Below are 18,660 nucleotides of genomic sequence, written 5' to 3' on the forward strand. Positions count from 1 at the left end.
GGAGAATTCCCAGTGGGCCGGTCTGTGTTCTTGGCCACAAGGGCTGGTGTTGTCATGGCACTTTGTTGAATGCTTTCCCTTTAGGCTGCAGTCAAAGCTCAGCCCCACTATTTTTTATTATTTTCTCGCAGCCCCACAAAACAAAACAAAACAAAAGTCAGATGTCAGAGATGTGTGAACAAAAAATAAGAGATAAGAAAATGGATAATAGTAGCCTAGGCTCAAGGCGGTGCTAAAAAGGCCAGAATAATAAGCTCTAGAAACTCGTGCGGCCAAATAGACGATGAGATGGTCGGTAAACTATAATACTGTTATTAACTGTTCAAATAAATCTTCATTGTGTAGTGGTCGCCAACCCGTCGATCGCAATCTTTATCACTGTCTACAGGGCAAGTAGGCCTTCAAAAAAAACTAAAAAACATTATCAAGGCTCGAAATTGTGACCATTTTGGTCGAATATGCTCCCAAAATTGAATCTGTGCTACCTCAATTTATTAATTAAATCGGAAACGGCCGGTTGTGCTACAAACACAAGATCGGTAACTGGACGGTTTTTAGTTTAATTTAATTTAGTCTGATCTCTATTCCAGACTTGCACACAAACTGCATTGTAATTGTTTCTCGAAATGTCATTTGTGTGAAAAAAACTAGGAAGTCTGTTAACAGGACGTTAACACAGACCAGAGACGGGACACGCTGAAGACGGACGCAAAGAGGAGAGCGCAGACGCGAGAGCGGGGTTGGTTGGGAGTCTTGGGACACTCTTTTTCACTCTCTGTCATATTTCTCAGTCATGTTGTATGTTAAAATAGTCTAACCAGTAACAACTGAAAGGTTAAGATCTCAGCTAATCAACAGATACATTTAAAGGGTAACTAAACCCCTGGTCAGAGCCTGACTCCACCCACTGGCAATATTTGAAAAATGCTGGAAAAGTAGGCAGAGCCCAGTGGAGAGGGGGCTTGCATCTGTGACGTATCTCTCTGCAGGCAAGGGCGTGGTTAGTTGGTACCCTCTGATGTCAGTATGGGGGTTAGTTGGCACATGCAATGGGTTGGTTGGTTGGCACAGATGCTATAGTTACAAAGAATGAGGTGACAAATATTAAGAACTTGAGCATTTAATTCAAAACCAGAAGCAGAAAAATATTCAACAGAATTTATGCCCATTTTTAACCAAATTGTTAACCAAACCAAAAACAAATACAGTTTGTATAGTACGTGTGTGTGTGTGTGTGTGTGTGTGTGTGTGTGTGTGTGTGTGTGTGTGTGTGTGTGTGTGTGTGTGTGTGTGTGTGTGTGTGTGTGTGTGTGTGTGTGTGTGTGTGTGTGTGTGTGTGTGTTGTTTATGAGTGACACTGAAGACAAACTTCCCCAGACTGGCTAAACACCCTAGCAACCACCCAAAGTACCCTAGCAACCGCATAGCAACACCCTAGCAACCACCCCAAGTATCTTAGCAACCACCCCGAACACCCTAGCAACCACATAGCAACACCCTAGCAACCACCCAGATTACCCTAGCAACCGCATAGCAACACCCTAGCAACCACCCCGAACACCCTAGCAACCATATAGCAACACCATAGCAACCACCCAGAGTACCCTAGCAACAGTATAGCAACCACCCAGAGTACCCTAGCAATGAAACTTGTGATGAACCCTACTTGTGATGAAAATAGACTTCAATTTTATTAATATGGTGCCTCATTTGCCAATAGAATATGCATTGTTAGGTGTGGAATTGCTTGTTGATGAGTGTAAGTAATGATGGCAAAATAAACTCATTCTGCTCGATCAACTATGCACTTCTTTTCAGAAACTCTGTTGAAGTACTTTGGAGCACAACCAACTCTACCCATCCCTGATCTTTCATCGAGTGTCAGTGCCTCCACAGCTGATGATACAGCAGGTGAGGTTTTTCTTGATGGCAAATGGTTACATAGCCTGTTAAAGGGATAGTTCACTTTGAAATACATTTTTGGTATGTTTTAGCTTACCTCAAGGGCATCCAAGATGTAGGTGTCTTTTTTTCCGCAGTAGTTTCAATTTTGATATTTTTAGGTCAAACCAAGGGCGTAGATTTGGTTTGAACATTGGGGGGGTCGAAAAATTATTCTGCATATTTTTCATGTGATCATGGTATAAATATTGGGGGGTTGTAATGCATAGATTTAAATATTGGGGGGGTTATCTCCCCCCCAACCCCCCCACAAATTACGCCCCTGGGTCAAACCGTTCTTGTCTGTCAGTCATATAATGCAGGTCTATGGTCACTGTCTCAAAGAGCATGCACAGAGTCCAAATTAAAACAATTCCAGTCTGCGTACACGTCAGATCAGATCACTTGGACATGGCTGTGTATAAGAGGTAAAAACGATATAAATACTGTTCGTTTTCTCACACAAACCGCTCGTTTCGTGTCTTAGGCCATCAATGTGTACTTACGATGGGGAATTGTTTAATTTGGACGACGGGGAATTGTTTTAATTTGGACTCTGTGCATGCTCTTTCAGGCGGTGACCATAGACCTGCATTATATGACTGACAGACAAGAACGGTTTGACCTAAAAATATCAAAATTGAAACTACTGCGGAAAAAAAGACACCTACATCTTGCATGCCCTTGAGGTAAGCTAAAACATACCAAAAATTAATTTCAAAGTGAACTATCCCTTTAATATGACATGACACATTTAACATAGCTTTTTATTTATTTATTTATTTTTATTGCAAGCACTTACATTCACTGATACATCGGTTTCAACCTCAGCCGGCATGACAGGTCAGTTAATCTAACAGTTTTTGTTTTGTGTTTGCTTTACTGTAAAATATCCTGTGTTGTGTTATAATTCAATTTTATTTTATTTTATCTAATGTCCCTACAGGTCCTTCTACATCTGCACCCACTGCTATATATATCCCATCCACTCCCTCAACAAGCTCCTTCTATCAAGATAGATCAACAGCTCCTCCAGTTGACCCAGTTGAATGGTCAGCGTTCCTGTCTGACTCAGAAAGGACTGATCTGGTAAGAAGAGGGCCAGTGCCAATAAGTGACACCTTCGCCTTCCCCAAGAAATCAGATGGAGGAAGCTTTCACTACCACTATACATACAGACAATTAGTTAATGGGGGAAAAAAAATCAAGCGAAGCTGGCTAATTTATTCAAAGAAAAATTATGCGTTTTACTGCTTCTTTTGCAAATTTTGCAAAGTCCACAAAACTGTCAATAGAGGGACAGCGTGATTGGGTAAATGCTTTGCTGAAACAGCATGAGAATTGTTCAGATAATTGCAATAATATGGTGAAGTGGAGAGACTTTGCCCTCCGTCTTTCTAAGCAGAAGACTATTGATGCAACAGAAACGGCCCTTTTGGAGGCAGAAAAAAAATAGTTGGAGAGATGTTCAGATCCGTTTGATTAGCAACATTCAGTCTTTGGCAGAGAGGAATCTTGTAGGGGGTCTGTCGATACTTTGCATCAGGCCAACAATGGGAACTTCCTTAAAAAGGTGGAACTGATGGCAAAATTTGACCCGGTGTACGGTGTACATTTTAGGACATCCTCAGACCTCAGACATATGAAGACAAGGCATCATGCCTCAGACTAAAAGGCTTCAGTCATTGGACAAAACGGCATCGCGCCTCAGACTGAAAAGCTTCAGGTCTCAGGAAAAACAATGTCAGGTGTCAGGTCTCGTACAATTAGGCATCAGACGAAACAGCCTCAGACAAAAAGGCATCAGACTAAAAGGCATCAGACTAAAAGGCATCAGACAAAAAGGCATCAGACTAAAAGGCATCGGACGAAAAGGACTCAGACTAAAAAGCATCAGACGAAACGGACTCAGACTAAAAGGCATCAGACGAAACGGACTCAGACTAAAAGGCATCAGACGAAACGGACTCAGACTAAAAGGCATCAGACATAAAGGCCTCGGACGAAACGGACTCAGATGGAGTTTGGAGATTCGCATTGCCCCGCCCCATGTGACATCACATGTACGCGGTTCATAGCTCGAAAGAACGCTTTACTTGATACATTTCTAAAGTCTCTAAGGTTGATTAAAAACAAGAAAAGTGACAATGTGATAATGTTTCCTCTGTGTATGTCTTTTATTTATTTATGTATTTTATATAATGTGAAGCTTTACATATACTTGATATAATTTAATTCCTGTAGAAGTTATATGTCCTTTATATCCGCTTGTTATCTTATACATATTCAATAAAAGTAAAAAAAAAAAAAAAACGCTTTACGATAGTTTGCCAACATACAAGCTATAGTTGAAATATGTCATCTAACTTTTTAAACGTGCAAATAAAACTCGTGAAATGCATGTTCTCTTCTGCATACAGCAGAATTAGTGTAACATTTAATTAAAGCATATATATATAGGCTATATATATATGCTTTAATTAAATGTTAAAACATGCACTCGCGAAATGCATGTTCTCTTCAACATAATATATACAGTACAGGCCAAAAGTTTGGAAACATTACTATTTTTAATGTTTTTGAAAGAAGTTCCCCTTCGAGGGAACTCGCACTGCGTCGTCGTCGTGACGACACTTTGGGGAACGCCCTCAGCGTAACGCATCTGAAGTATGAATGAAATCTGTCCAATCCTGATTGGTGCTGCGTCATGACGTAGTAGATGACGGCATACCCGGAAGATACAAAGGGACGCCGGCACACACACACATTAGCTTTTTGCTCTTCAGCTTGAAGCGCTCTGTGTTTTGTCAGTCCTATTTATTGTTGTCTGTCCTATTCTAGCCACAAGCATCAATATGAGCGAGCAGTTTAAGAAGTGTGTGCATCCGTGCCCACGTTATATTTCGGGCTCGGACACACACCAGCTGTGTGTGCTTTGTCTCGGCGTGCAGCACGCTAGGGCGGCTCTCGAGGGAGCCGCTTGTAGCGAGTGCGATAAGCTGCCGCTGAGAACATTGCGCTCACGGCTCGCTGTGTTTGACCAGCACGGCCAGGCTCGCGAGCCTCGCGGTTCTGGGCCCGCTATTGCCGAGGCAGAGCGGCGTCGCAGATCGTGGGGCTCACAAATGGATCTGTCAGCGGGACATGGGACTGCTACGGCATCTTCCCAGTCTTCGTCTGAAGATTCAGACGTTCTCCCGCCCCGTGTGGAAGCTCGCGAGGCGGCTTCTTCCCGCGAGGCGGAGGACCAGATGTTGCAATTGTCTGGCTCTGAGGAGTCAGATGATTTAAACATCGAGGCGGGTGATGCGACGTTAGAAATTCAAACGCCAGCGCATCCACCCGCCCAAGAGGAGCTTGTGGAGGTTCTGACACGCGCTGTGGCCAAACTTAATATCGACTGGCCACAGGAGGAACCTCAAATCCAGCCGCCCAGTAAGCTGGATGAGAGGTTTTTCAGGCGCAGATCTCGACCTCCACGCCGGGGTCTGCCTTTTTTCCCTGACTTGCACAACGAGTTGTGTAAGTCGTGGGACAAACCATTTTCAGCCAGGCTCTCTAATCCCCCAGTCCTTGATTTTGCAAATGTTGTGGGGGCGGCTGAATCTGGTTATGGGAGATTACCTCGGGTTGAGGAGGCTCTCGCGAGCTATCTCTCCCCCGAGGCCGCATCGTCCCTTAAGGCCCCGGTACTGCCCACTAAGCCGTGCCGAGATACATCAGCGCTGGTGGGCAGGGCATATATGGCGGCTGGGCGAGCTGGTGGCTGTTTGCACACGATGGCAGTGTTGCAAGCCTACCAGGCCGACCTCCTTAAGGAGCTGGATGAAGGCCAAGGGCCATCTCCAGAGGATATTTTGGAGCTCAGAAAGGCCACTGATTTGTCTCTCCGCATCACAAAGGAGACGGCCCGTGCCATCGGCCGCTCCATGGCTGGTTTGGTGTGCGTTGAGAGACACCTATGGTTAAATCTATCAGGGATGAAGGAGAAGGAAAAACATTTTCTCCTGGATTCCCCGATCTCGCCTTTTGGCCTTTTTGGTGGCGCGGTCGATACCGTTGTTGGAAGGTTTCAGGAGGTGAAAAAGCAGTCAGCAGCCTTCCAGCAATACCTCCCCCGTCGCTCCAGCTCCTCTAGGAAGGCTGCCTCTAAGGGGCAGCCTCAGCCGTCTGCCAGCTCCTCGCACCGTCGGGTGCAAAAGGAGAGTGTTGCCTCCCGCGCCCCTCCCGAGGGAGCCTGGCAAAGGAGGCGACGCTCTCGAGGTAAGCCTTCGGAGCCGAAGGTCGATCTAAGGACCGTCCTTCAGGCGAAGAAGGCTTCCTCTAAGCGGTCCTAGTTGCGACCGGACCGCTGAGAGCTGTCCCCCCCGGGATGGAGCGATCGAGGTCGCTTCCTTCCCGGAGCTCTCGGGGAATCAGTGCTGTGCTCCCGCCGTCCAGTACGTTTCGGGCCACACTGATTTCCCGCGTACGCACGCCGCTCCAGCCACCTCTAAAAAGACCTGTGGCTGGGCAGCGAACGCGTATGCACACCGAAAATCATTCTCGACTACTCCCTGCCGGTCAGCCGCTTCAGGGGGTCGGGAACGAGTCTCGGTTAATACCCGAGGCCAGCCTCGAGAGGCTGGTTCCCTTAGTAGATTATCTCGGCGCATGGTCATGCCTTCCGAATATATCTGCGTGGGCCCTGCGTACTGTAGAGCTGGGTTACAGGCTGCAGTTCAGCTCCCCTCCACCGAAGTTCAACGGGGTGGTCTGGACTGTGGTCGGCCCAGAGCAGGTTCGGGTTATGGAACAGGAAGTTCAGTCCCTGTTGGTAAAAGAGGCCATAGAACGTGTTCCTCTGCCACACAGGGAGTCCGGGTTCTACAGCCGGTACTTCATAGTTCCCAAGAAGGATGGGGGGTTGCGTCCAATAATAGATCTCAGGCACTTGAATCGTTCTCTGAGGAGATTCAGGTTCAAGATGCTCACAATTCCAGCCATCGTGAGTCAGATCCAGTTCGAGGACTGGTTCGTCACGATAGATCTGAAGGACGCATACTTCCATATCTCCATCCTTCCGTGTCACAGGAAGTTCCTGAGGTTCGCTTTCGGGGGCGAAGCGTACCAATATCGGGTTCTTCCCTTTGGCCTAGCTCTTTCCCCTCGCACCTTCACCAAGTGCATGGATGCAGCGCTGGCTCCGCTGAGACTCCAGGGCATTCGTGTACTCAATTACATCGACGACTGGCTAATATTAGCCAAGTCGTACGATATGGCAGTTCGACATCGAGATGTCGTTCTCGCTCATATCAGGTGCTTGGGGCTGAGACTCAACACGAAGAAAAGCGTGTTGACGCCCTCCCAGAGGACTACGTTCCTGGGAGTGGTATGGGATTCCACGACGATGCGGGCACAAATGTCTCCTGCTCGGGTGGGTTCCATACAGGCGTTGGTCTCCAGAGTGAAGCTAGGCCACAACCTCACTGTGAAGCAGTTTCAAATACTGCTGGGGCACATGGCAGCAGCGTCCAACATCATACCTTTTGGCCTGCTACACATGAGACCCCTACAGTGGTGGTTGAGAGCCAAGGGGTTTTCCCCGAGGGGAAATCCGTTCCGTATGATCAGAGTAACGCGCAGATGCCTTCGTTCTCTCGTCATATGGAGGAAACCTTGGTTCCTGTCCCAGGGACCAGTGCTGGGAGCATCTTGTTGCCGGAAAACCGTTTCAACAGATGCCTCCCTCACTGGTTGGGGCGCGGTCATGGACGGCCGCTTTGCGAGAGGTCTGTGGGAGACCCGGCATTCTTCCTGGCACATCAACTGCCTGGAAATGCTGGCGGTCTACAAAGCTCTGAGGAGCTTTTTCCCAGACCTCCGCGGCCACCATGTCCTGATACGCTCGGACAACACTTCTGTAGTCGCGTATCTGAATCATCAGGGGGGTCTGAGGTCGCGCCCTCTATGCAGACTGGCACACCAGATCCTTCTGTGGTCCCAGGGGAAACTGTCGTCTCTCAGAGCGATGTACGTCCCCGGGGACCAAAATCAGGGAGCAGACGTCCTGTCGAGGCGGGGGCTGAGGCCCGGGGAGTGGCGACTCCACCCAGAGGTGGTGGAAGCCATGTGCGTGAGATTCGGCCCAGTGGAAGTGGATCTGTTCGCGTCTCAAGAGACGTCCCACTGTCCACTGTGGTTCTCTCTCAGGCATCCAGCTCCGCTGGGGCTGGACGCCATGATGCAGACGTGGCCAAGGCTGCGTCTGTACGCATTTCCCCCGATCGTTCTGCTCCCGGGAGTCTTGGAGCGAGTCCGCCGGGAGGGGATCAGCCTACTTTTAGTAGCACCCCGCTGGCCGACCCGAGTATGGTTCTCGGACATTGTAGCACTGCTGGACGGCCTTCCGTGGCAGGTTCCTCTGAGGAGGGATCTGCTGTCGCAGGCAGGGGGCACAATATTTCACCCCCGGCCAGAGCTGTGGAACCTCTGGGTCTGGCCCCTGAGGGGGCTCGGTACCTAGAGGCTGGCCTGTCAGCAGATGTTGTCGAGACCCTACTCAGCTCCAGGGCTCCTTCTACCAGGAGACTGTACAGCCTGAAGTGGAATGTGTTTTCCACTTGGTGTAGAGAGCGTGAGGTGGACCCAGTTAACTGCCCAGTGGCTTCAGTGCTGGAGTTCCTCCAAGATCGTTTCTCCGCCGGTCTTACCCCGTCCACACTTAAGGTGTATGTGGCTGCCATTGCGGCTTTCCACTCGCCTATAGGTGATGGGCCTTTGGGGAAGCACCATCTGGTTGTACGTTTCCTCCGTGGGGCTCGGAGGATGAGGCCTGCGGCTCGCTCCAGAGTCCCAACCTGGGACCTGGCGGTGGTACTTGAAGGGTTGGCTGAGGCCCCCTTCGAGCCACTGGAGTCGGCTGAGGCAAAGAACCTGACCCTTAAGGTGGCCTTTCTCCTAGCTATCACTTCTCTGAGGAGAGTGGGGGATCTCCAGGCCTTGGCTATAACGCCAACTTGCCTGGAGTTTGCTCCTGGCGGAGTTAAGGCCATCTTACATCCTAGACCGGGCTATGTGCCCAAGGTGCCATCTAATGTGGCACGGTCAGTGGTTCTTCAGGCCTTCCATCCTCCACCTCACGTGACGGCGGAAGAGGGGAGACTTCACCTGCTCTGCCCAGTCAGAGCCCTGAGAGTGTACCTTGAGAGGTCTTCTCAGTGGAGGAAGTCAGACCAGTTGTTGGTGTGCTTTGGTTCACCCAAGAAAGGGCTGCCTGCATCCAAGCAGACAATCAGTAATTGGATTGTCCAGGCTATAGCCACGGCTTATCAGGTGCGCAATCTGCCTTCACCTATGGCCGTGAGGGCTCATTCTACCAGGAGCATGGCCTCCTCGGTAGCCCTCCTTTCTGGAGTCTCGCTTCAGGATATTTGCGAAGCGGCTGGGTGGGCCACTCCGCACACCTTCATACGGTTCTACAGTCTGCAACTCCCTGTGACGCCTGGCGCCAGAGTGCTCGCGTCCTAAGTGTGCCTGTTTTACAGCTTCATACTAGGGCGGGTGTGATTACGGTGTGGCATAGTGGGTATTACGTTCCCCAAAGTGTCGTCACGACGACGACGCAGTGCGAGTTCCCTCGAAGGGGAACGTCTCGGGTTACGACTGTAACCCTTGTTCCCCGAGAAGGGAACGAGACACTGCGTCTCGTCGCCACACCTATCACGGGCAGAGCGCGTGCTTCATCGCAAATAGCTAATGTGTGTGTGTGCCGGCGTCCCTTTGTATCTTCCGGGTATGCCGTCATCTACTACGTCATGACGCAGCACCAATCAGGATTGGACAGATTTCATTCATACTTCAGATGCGTTACGCTGAGGGCGTTCCCCAAAGTGTCGTCACGACGACGACGCAGTGTCTCGTTCCCTTCTCGGGGAACAAGGGTTACAGTCGTAACCCGAGACGTTTCTTCTGCTCATCAAGCCTGCATTTATTTGATCAAAATGTAATATTGTGATATATTATTACAATTTAAAATAATTGGTTTTAAATTTATTATACTTTAAATTATCATTTATTTCTGTGATGCAAAGCTGAATTTTCAGCATTATTACTCCAGTCTTCAGTGTCACATGTGACATCCAGTCCATCACATGATCCTTTAGAAATCATTCTAATATTCTGATTTATTATGAGTGTTGGAAACAGTTCTGCTGCCTAATATATTTGATGAATAAAAGGTTAAAAAGAACTGCATTTATAAAAAAAAAATAAAAAAAAATCGAATAATATAAATCTTCTGAACAGGGGCGGATCTAGAAAAATATTTATGGTGTGGCGAGAGGGGTGCAGGAATTTTTGAGGGGTGGCAACATATGGCAGACGTATATATACTGAATTTAATCACAGTTAAATTGGCCATAACTTTTAATTCCTTGCTGCCAACTGGGGTGATCCGCCCCTGCTTCTTTACTATCACTTTTGATCAATTTAACACATCCTTGCTGAATAAAAGTATTGATTTATTTCAAAAAAAGAAAGAAAAAAAATTACTCACCCCAAATTACTGACCAGTGTATATTGTTGTTACAAAAGATTTATATTTTTAAAATATTTGCTTCTTTTTTTTTTTTTTTTTTTTACGTTTTATTCATCAAAGTATCCTAAAAAAGTATCACAGGTTATGAAAAAATATTTAGCAGCAGAACTGTTTCCAACTTTGATAATGAATCATCATATTAGAATGATTTCTAAAGGATCATGTGACAGACTGGAGTAATGATCCTGAAAATTCAGCTTTGCATCACAGAAATAAATGATAATTTAAAGTATAATAAATTGAAAACCAATTATTTTAAATTGTAATAATATATCACAATATTACATTTTGTTTCTGTATTTTTGATCAAATAAATGCAGGCTTGATGAGCAGAAGAAACTTCTTTCAAAAACATTCTCTCTGTCCTAGCATGTATCATATATCCCCAGAAAAAAAGAAAAAAAAATGTATATGTTTAAAAATCTTTGGCCTGTATATATATATATATATATATATATATATATATATATATATGTATGCTATGTATATATTATATGCTTTAATTAAATGTTAAAACAGTGTTAAAATCACTGCTTAAAATCCCTGCTTTATTGAAATGTTACACTAATTAAGTTGTTTACAGAAGAGAACATGCATTTCGCAAGTTTTATTTGCACACTTAAAAACTTAGATGCCATATTTCAACTAGCTAGTTTGTATGTTGGCAAACTATCATGGAGTTAAAGCATTCTTTCGAGCTATGAACCGCGTACATGTGACGTCATATGGGGCGGGGCAATACGAATCTCCAAACTCCCTCTGAGTCCGTTTCGTCTGATGCCTTTTGGTCTGAGTCCGTTTCGTCCGATGCCTTTATGTCTGATGCCTTTATGTCTGATGCCTTTTAGTCTGAGTCCGTTTCGTCTGATGCCTTTTAGTCTGAGTCCGTTTTGTCTGATGCCTTTTAGTCTGAGTCCGTTTCGTCTGATGCCTTTTTGTCTGATGCCTTTTCGTCCGATGCCTTTTAGTCTGATGCCTTTTTGTCTGATGCCTTTATGTCTGATGCCTTTTTGTCTGAGGCTGTTTCGTCTGATGCCTAATTGTACGAGACCTGACACCTGACATTGTTTTTCCTGAGACCTGAAGCTTTTCAGTCTGAGGCGCGATGCCGTTTTGTCCAATGACTGAAGCCTTTTAGTCTGAGGCATGATGCCTTGTCTTCATATGTCTGAGGTCTGAGGATGTCCTAAAATGTACACCGTAGGTGTTAAAAGACCACATCAGACGAATTGATAGTGGAATGCAGCACAACACGTACCTGGGTAAGACTATCCAGAATGAGCTGATAGAGTGTGTCAGTGACAAAATAATTGAGGTAATGGTGGCAGAAATCAAGGACTGCAAATATTATTCAATTATTTTAGACTGTACACCTGATGTTTGTCACCGTGAACAAATGTCTGTTGTGGTGCGCACAGTCACTCTGGGCAAAACACCAGAAATAAAAGAGCACTTTTTAGGATTTCTGATAGCTCCAGAATCCACTGGCATGGGTTTGTCCAATCTAATCCTTAACAGGCTTGAGGAATTGAACATCCCTTTTTAGGATTGTCGGGGGCAGGCCTATGACAATGGGGCTAATATGAAGGGAAAAAACAAAGGTGTGCAGGCGAGACTATTGGTTAAAAATCCAAGAGCTTTTTATGTGCCTTGCAGTTCTCATACCCTAAATCTGACAGTCTCAGATGCTAAAGCATCAACGGATGCTTCTTGGTTTTTTTGGAAATGTGGAGAAGGTGTACAATTTGTTCGCTGGGTCCACTCAAAGGTGGGCAATCTTACGGAAATTTGTTGACCTCACCCTCAAGTCCTGGAGTGAGAGGCGCTGGGAAAGCCGGATTAAAAGCATTGAAGCTTTGCGCTACCAGGCAGAGAAGCTGAGGGAAGCCCTGCTAGAAGTTAGAAATAAAGCGACTGACCCTGTAGTGGCTGTTGAAGCCAACTCCCTTGCTGAAGAAATAGGTTCATTTAGATTTCAGATTTGTTGTGTTGTCTGCTTTGACATTTTGTCTAAAATTAACATCACTAGCAAGCTTCTACAGTCAACCAACATGCAACTTGATGTAGCTGTTAACCTTGTTCAAAAGAACTCATCAGTTACCGAAAAACAGGCTTCTGTGATTTCGCTCTAAGTGAGGTTAAAGGAAACTTTAAGGGAGCTAGATCGAAAAGGTCCGAAGGGAACAATGTGAGCTTCTTGGAGAAAAACTCTCTTGTGGAGAGGAGGCTGATATTGATGGTAGCGCACTGGCTGTAGAGATTGAGAGTCTTCCTGAACTTCCCCAAACTATAATGACCGCCCTTGAGCTTCTCACATACCTCTCACAAAATGAGATGTGTGAGCTTTACCCAAATCTTTGGGTAGCTCTCAGGATAGCCTGCACTGCCTGTGACAGTTGCCTCAGCAGAGAGGAGCTTTTCCAAGCTCAAATTGATTAAAACATACTTGAGATCATCAATGGCTCATGAAAGACTAAATGGACTTGCAGTTATTAGTATTAATAACAAAGTTGGCCAAGCAATACCGTACAATGATGTCATCAGTGACTTTGCCTCCAGAAAAGCTAGGAAGGAACGATTTTGAGGACAATTGTCATTATTGAACCCTTGCAGTTGTTGGGCCCTATCTTGCACCCAGCGCAATTGACTTTGTACACCGACGCATGTATCATTCCTATTTTGCATCCAACGCACAGCGGAATTTTCTCTCCACAGACGCACATCTGTAAATTAGGGAATGAACTTCAGTGAAAGCTCCCGGGGGCAGTTCAGCGAAAAGAGGAGGCGTGTTCCGGCGCAAACGTTCCCTGGTGCTATTTTGCAGTTCCAGAAAATAATTCCGCCACAGACCAGGAAAAACCTAGTCTAAAGGTTTTCAGTGGCGGTTTCAGATGCTATTTTAAGGGCGCATGCTAATATTAACACACGAGGGAAATCATTGTTGTGTCCATGAAGATGTGAAAAAATAGGCATAAATCTAGCTTACACATTTACCCAAATTATTATACGCTTGTTTAACCGAAGCTAATTTGGGTGTGTTTCTCCATCCCCAATGTCACTTCTCTGTGTTTTACGGCCCTGACGAGAACGTCGGTCTCCTCGGCTGTGAACCACTCCTGGCGTGCGCCTGGCAAATCTGCCGTTATAATAGCAATCCGCCATGGAACAAGCGCGCCTGCTCTTAAAGGGAATGTGAGATGACGCTCTGATTGGTTTATTTCACGTTACGCCCAAACCACACCTATGAGTAATGTTTTTAGATTTGTGTCGGGCGCAAGAGTCATTTATCCCGCCGGTATAATAGCAACAGCGCCCAAGATCCGCCCACAAAGTTACTTGTGTTTCGCGTTTGATACTTGCGTTTCAGATCGTTAAAATCGGGCCCATTATGTTTCTGATTTCTCAGTTTTGTCATTATTTTAGCTAATAATTTATTTGATATGTTTTAAGACAGTTTGTTTTTAGAAGAAGTTTCAAAGAGTTAGTAAAAGAGTAAAGTAAAAGTTAAACGTTTTAAAAACAAAAGAGGAATACTGATGCACTTTCATTATTTAAGTATCTATTTTTTTGTAACATTCTATTTTTGATTATATTAATGTTTGTCTATTTTGGTTTTATTTTGTAGTTGAAGATTGCACATTTAATGCACATTTGCATTTGCACATCTGCAAATAATTTATTTAATATGTTTTGTGATGGTTTGTATTCAGTTAATAAAAGAGTAAAGTACTTTAAGTATACATTTTTTATTAAGTATTTATTTTGTATTAATACATAACCTCACTGTATTAATTTATAATATAACATTATAGCGTGACATTTGTCAATAATCTTCGAGCACAGGGGACTCCGCGTGTTGGGAGGGGGCCCCCAAATCAAATTCTGCTTAGGGCCCCCAAAAGGCTCGGGCCGGCACTGAACTAATCTTTATTTCTTATTTCTTGTGTGTGTATTGGGCATCTCAGAGAGGGCTTTTCTTGACCACCTGGACTTGGAGTACCGTGAGAGGGGGGTTTGAAATTAATAGTGATCTATTTGAAGCCCACGACAAGCTTCGGAGGTGTTCCTATTCAATTTCTACAAAGTCACAAACGTGTCAGAAGGAGCAATTCAGTCCAGACTCATCGGCGCTAAGCTGTGATTTACATGAAATGAGTCAAATAGGTTAAAAGCTTTCTGAATCTTAAAATGACAAGTCATCGTGATTTGATCCAGACGCTACATAATAAAAGTAACTTCTTTTTTGCAAAGCATACATTTTCTTGTTTAGAAAAGTTTACAACTGTCCACAGTCTGAGACGGTGATGGTTTTAGTGGGTTTGCCGTCCTTAGTGCCCAGCTTTGCTATTCTCTTCACCACATCCATGCCTTCTTTGACGAAGCCGAAAGCCACGTGCTTGAAGTCCAGGTGTTCTGCTTTCTTGAGAGTGATGAAGAACTGCGAGCTGTTGGTGTCTCTGCCGCGGTTGGCCATGGACAGCAGTCCCGGGCCCGTGTGCCTCACCTCGAAGTTCTCATCCTCAAACTTCCCTCCGTAGATGGACCTCCCTCCCGTCCCGTCCCCGCTGGTGATGTCGCCTCCCTGAGAGACAACAGACCAAACAATCACCTTTACTGGTGTTTGAACACTGATGTGTGTTAACAATAGAGCCCGACCGATATATCGGCGGGCCGATATTATCTGCCGATATTAGGCATTTTCCAAACTATAGGTATTGGCATTTATAATGGCCGATAAATGGATATTTAAAAAAATGCGGGGTGCGGTGATGTAACATGTAAGGGTGGCGCTGCCAATGAAGCACCTTATAGCTGTCACAAAAAAACGGCAAAAGTAATGATTATGAATATGTCAATTTATAGTGTCAGGTTTTTTTTTTTTTTTTTTTTTGTCATTGTCATGTTTCTGTTTCTTGTCATGTGATTCCCTGTTTGCCATGTGATCCTGCCATGTGTCTTGTCATTGGTTAATCGTTTGGTTCATTTTTCACGGGTGTCCCTTGTCTAGTAATTAGTCTGTGTATTTAAGCCCTCATGTGTCTTTGTCGAGTATTGTATGTGTCTAGTCTATGTTCTTGTTTCTAGTTTAATGCCACTCCATGCTTTTGTTTTCTGCTTGATCTTGTTTTTGGATTGTGTTGATAATTAAAGTGCATTTGGGTTCTCTACATCTTGCCTCCAGTGGATTGTTTCATTACATATAGCAAGGAGACATTTTAATTGTTTATTAATAAACAAGTGTTTTCTGTGTCAGAGTCGGCTGCAAAGATGAAGTTGACGATGCTGACTCGTGATCTTCGCAATAGTGAATGCGCCAGAGAGAAATGCACATTTCATACGGATTACATAAGCAGAGAGCAGTCTGTTTTCTTTCGTTTTGAATTGTTCTTTTTAGACATTTCAAGCTTTCTATAGATATATGTCTCAGGTCTGTGAGGCAAGTAGGCTACCTTATACGCTGAGTTTCGGTTCATTTATGAGACAAGCTCCAGTTCACGCGCCGGCGCCTCCGTGTCGTGATTATCTATTGTCTGCTATATTTACATATTATTTATTAAATCCAGGCAATTGGTTGATGAAACATTGATTAAAATTAAGATACAATTAATACAAAACGAAATTCACTTTAAAGAAAGGTTTTGTGCTTTCTGTTCGTTTTAAAGCAGTCTTTTAGTGCTTTTAGTGTCTTCTCCATAACGGAGAACTGTCACGTCAGTAACATTGTTTTTTCCTCATAAATGCGAACACGAAAAATAAAATAAAATAAATATTTTATGTTCTGTGGAGAGCCAACCCTTCTTCATCCGGTGGGTAGTATTCATTTTGGTTTGTGCAGTGTATTTCACAGAATTACAAAAAAATATTTTGCCACCTAAAAGTTGAAGATTTTTTTGTGTCATGTCCGTGTGTGTTGTGTATGTGTATTTCCCTCATATTAAATATAAAACACATGTGTATACTGATATTTTTCTAATGTCTGGACTCCTTTATTAAGGGAGAATGGATATATAAACAGACGTTTCTATATATTGGTATTAATGCATTTTCCGAGAATTTATATTTCAAGTTTTTACTGCAAATGTCACGTCCATAATGCTGGAATTTGGCCAATTTTAAAGAATTTATCCTCAACTAGTTTTGTGGTGTAGGATGTGTGTGAACAACCAGCCTATAATGGGGGAAATCCACCTACTCCTTTTGTTATATTCTCCATAAATCAGAAGCAGTGTCTAAATATGCGGATTTCCCGCCCATGACTGGTGACGGTCTAACCTATTAGCATATATATTTATATCCTCGCTATAACACCTACTCATATAATTTCCACGCCACTAACATTACAAATGTTCTGTTTTTAAATTAACACCACTGAGGCATCTGAGCCACTGAAGACACCGGGGATTCATTTAATTTATTAAGGAAATGTGCCGAAGAAATTAGGTAAAGTCTTATGTTTGTGAAAATCATTTTACGCCGGACTGCTTCGCAAACGAGGGTCAGTTCAACTCTGGATTTGCACAGAAGTCGATTCTGAAAGCATGATCGATACCAACATCCCACTAAGGATCCCACATGAGCACCTGTACAACAATTTACAGATGATCATGACGGAACATGCCAATCCATAAGTGGAATAAAGTTAACTCCACAAAAACTACATAAATTCTAAAAGTTTTAAGTCTCTCCATCAGTGACCCCGGTTGGGTTCCAACATGTAACGCTGAATGTTGCTACTGACAAGTTTGACATTTTGGCTGCGTGAGATTCTCCAGTTTTGTTGTTGAGTATCCGAAGCATGAGCTGAGCTGTACAGGCTCCGCCCTCTTCTGGAAAGGGGGCAGGGAGCAGCAGCTCATTTGCATTTAAAGGGACACACGAAAACACCATGTTTTTTTCACACCCAAATAGGAGCAAATTGGAAATTAATAATAAATGATCTGTGGGGTATTTAGAGCTAAAACTCCACAGACATGTTCTGAGGACACCTGATTCTTATATTACATCTTGTAATAAGGGGCATAATAGGTCCCCTTTAAAATCAAATTGAAGGCTTTTTTAAGAATTTAAGAAAAAACAATAAAATGACAGGAAAAACATAATTTCAACAAAGTCACAGTTCAAATAACGCAATAAATGATAATGCAGACTCACTCTCTGACAGTAGATGGCGCTTATGAAACAGCAGAAATACAGCGGTTACCCCAGTAAACAGAGCATCATGATTCCTGTTTTTTCGTCACCAAATTTAAGACCTCTTGAAATGATAACTAAGACTTTTCTTTTACATTTAGTGCGAACATATTTAAGGCCATAAAAAACCTTAAATGTTATGAGTTTTTAAGGAGACATGCTGTGTTTTCAGATGGTGCGGCCTCACCTGACACATGAAGTCAGGGATGATCCGGTGGAAGACGGAGCTCTGGAAACCGAAGCCCTTCTCACCCGTGCACAGAGCCCGGAAGTTCTCCGCCGTTTTGGGAACGATGTGAGCGAACAGCTCCATGACAATTCTCCCAGCTGGCTCGCCATCGACAGCCATGTTGAAGAACACCACAGGGTTGGAGTCTCGAGAATGCGCCACGAACACCTGAGCGCAGTCGGCCCGTGACATGAGGCTCTGGCAGTCGATGAACGCTCGTCTGAAGGACTCGGCCAGCTCTAGAGTCTTGAACTTGGCCGCGAGCTGCTCGACCTTCCCGTCTCCCTCTGTTTGTGGGAAAACACACATGTGAACAACACTGTCCAGCACAGTTTCCAGCAGGGCTGTCAAATTAAAATTAAAATTTCGAATATTTGTAGGATACAAAAAAAAAGCACATTCGAATGCAAAAACCGTGCATTCAAATTTTGGTGTGTCGAGAGGCCCACGAGACATGATGATGGCGTAGCTGACGCAGTTTGTGTTTGTTAGCTTATCCAGTATACAGCGCGGTGAGGCTGCATTGTTAATTTGAAACATGGCGGGAAAAGGCTTCCTGCTGACGACAACCCACTCAGTTGGAGGCAAAAATCGGGCAATGACTTTCTTGACCAAACCTGCACATCGGTCAGAGCTGAGTGTGTGTTTTCATCAGCTGGAAACATTGTCAACAGAAAGCGCTCAGCACTCGCTCAGATCAAGATGACCATCTGGTGTTTTT

General features: G+C 44.6%; 1 protein-coding gene across 2 annotated transcripts in view; it reads right to left on the reverse strand.

The window, feature by feature from the left end:
- Positions 1-14,249: 14,249 nt before the first annotated feature.
- The window catches only part of LOC309503335 (uncharacterized protein), a 28,176-nt gene continuing 23,765 nt past the window's right edge, over positions 14,250-18,660 (reverse strand). For both annotated transcript variants that reach the window (XM_082176126.1, XM_082176127.1), the window contains 2 exons: positions 17,898-18,226; positions 14,250-15,101 (listed from right to left, as the gene is read on the reverse strand). In XM_082176126.1, the coding sequence (XP_082032252.1) occupies positions 14,796-15,101; positions 17,898-18,226 (635 nt within the window). In that variant the 3' untranslated portion in view covers positions 14,250-14,795. The remainder of the gene's footprint in view (positions 15,102-17,897; positions 18,227-18,660) is intronic.

Source organism: Leuciscus leuciscus, assembly GCF_965113295.1.
Source record: "Leuciscus leuciscus genome assembly, chromosome: 7".
NCBI lineage: Eukaryota > Metazoa > Chordata > Actinopteri > Cypriniformes > Leuciscidae > Leuciscus > Leuciscus leuciscus.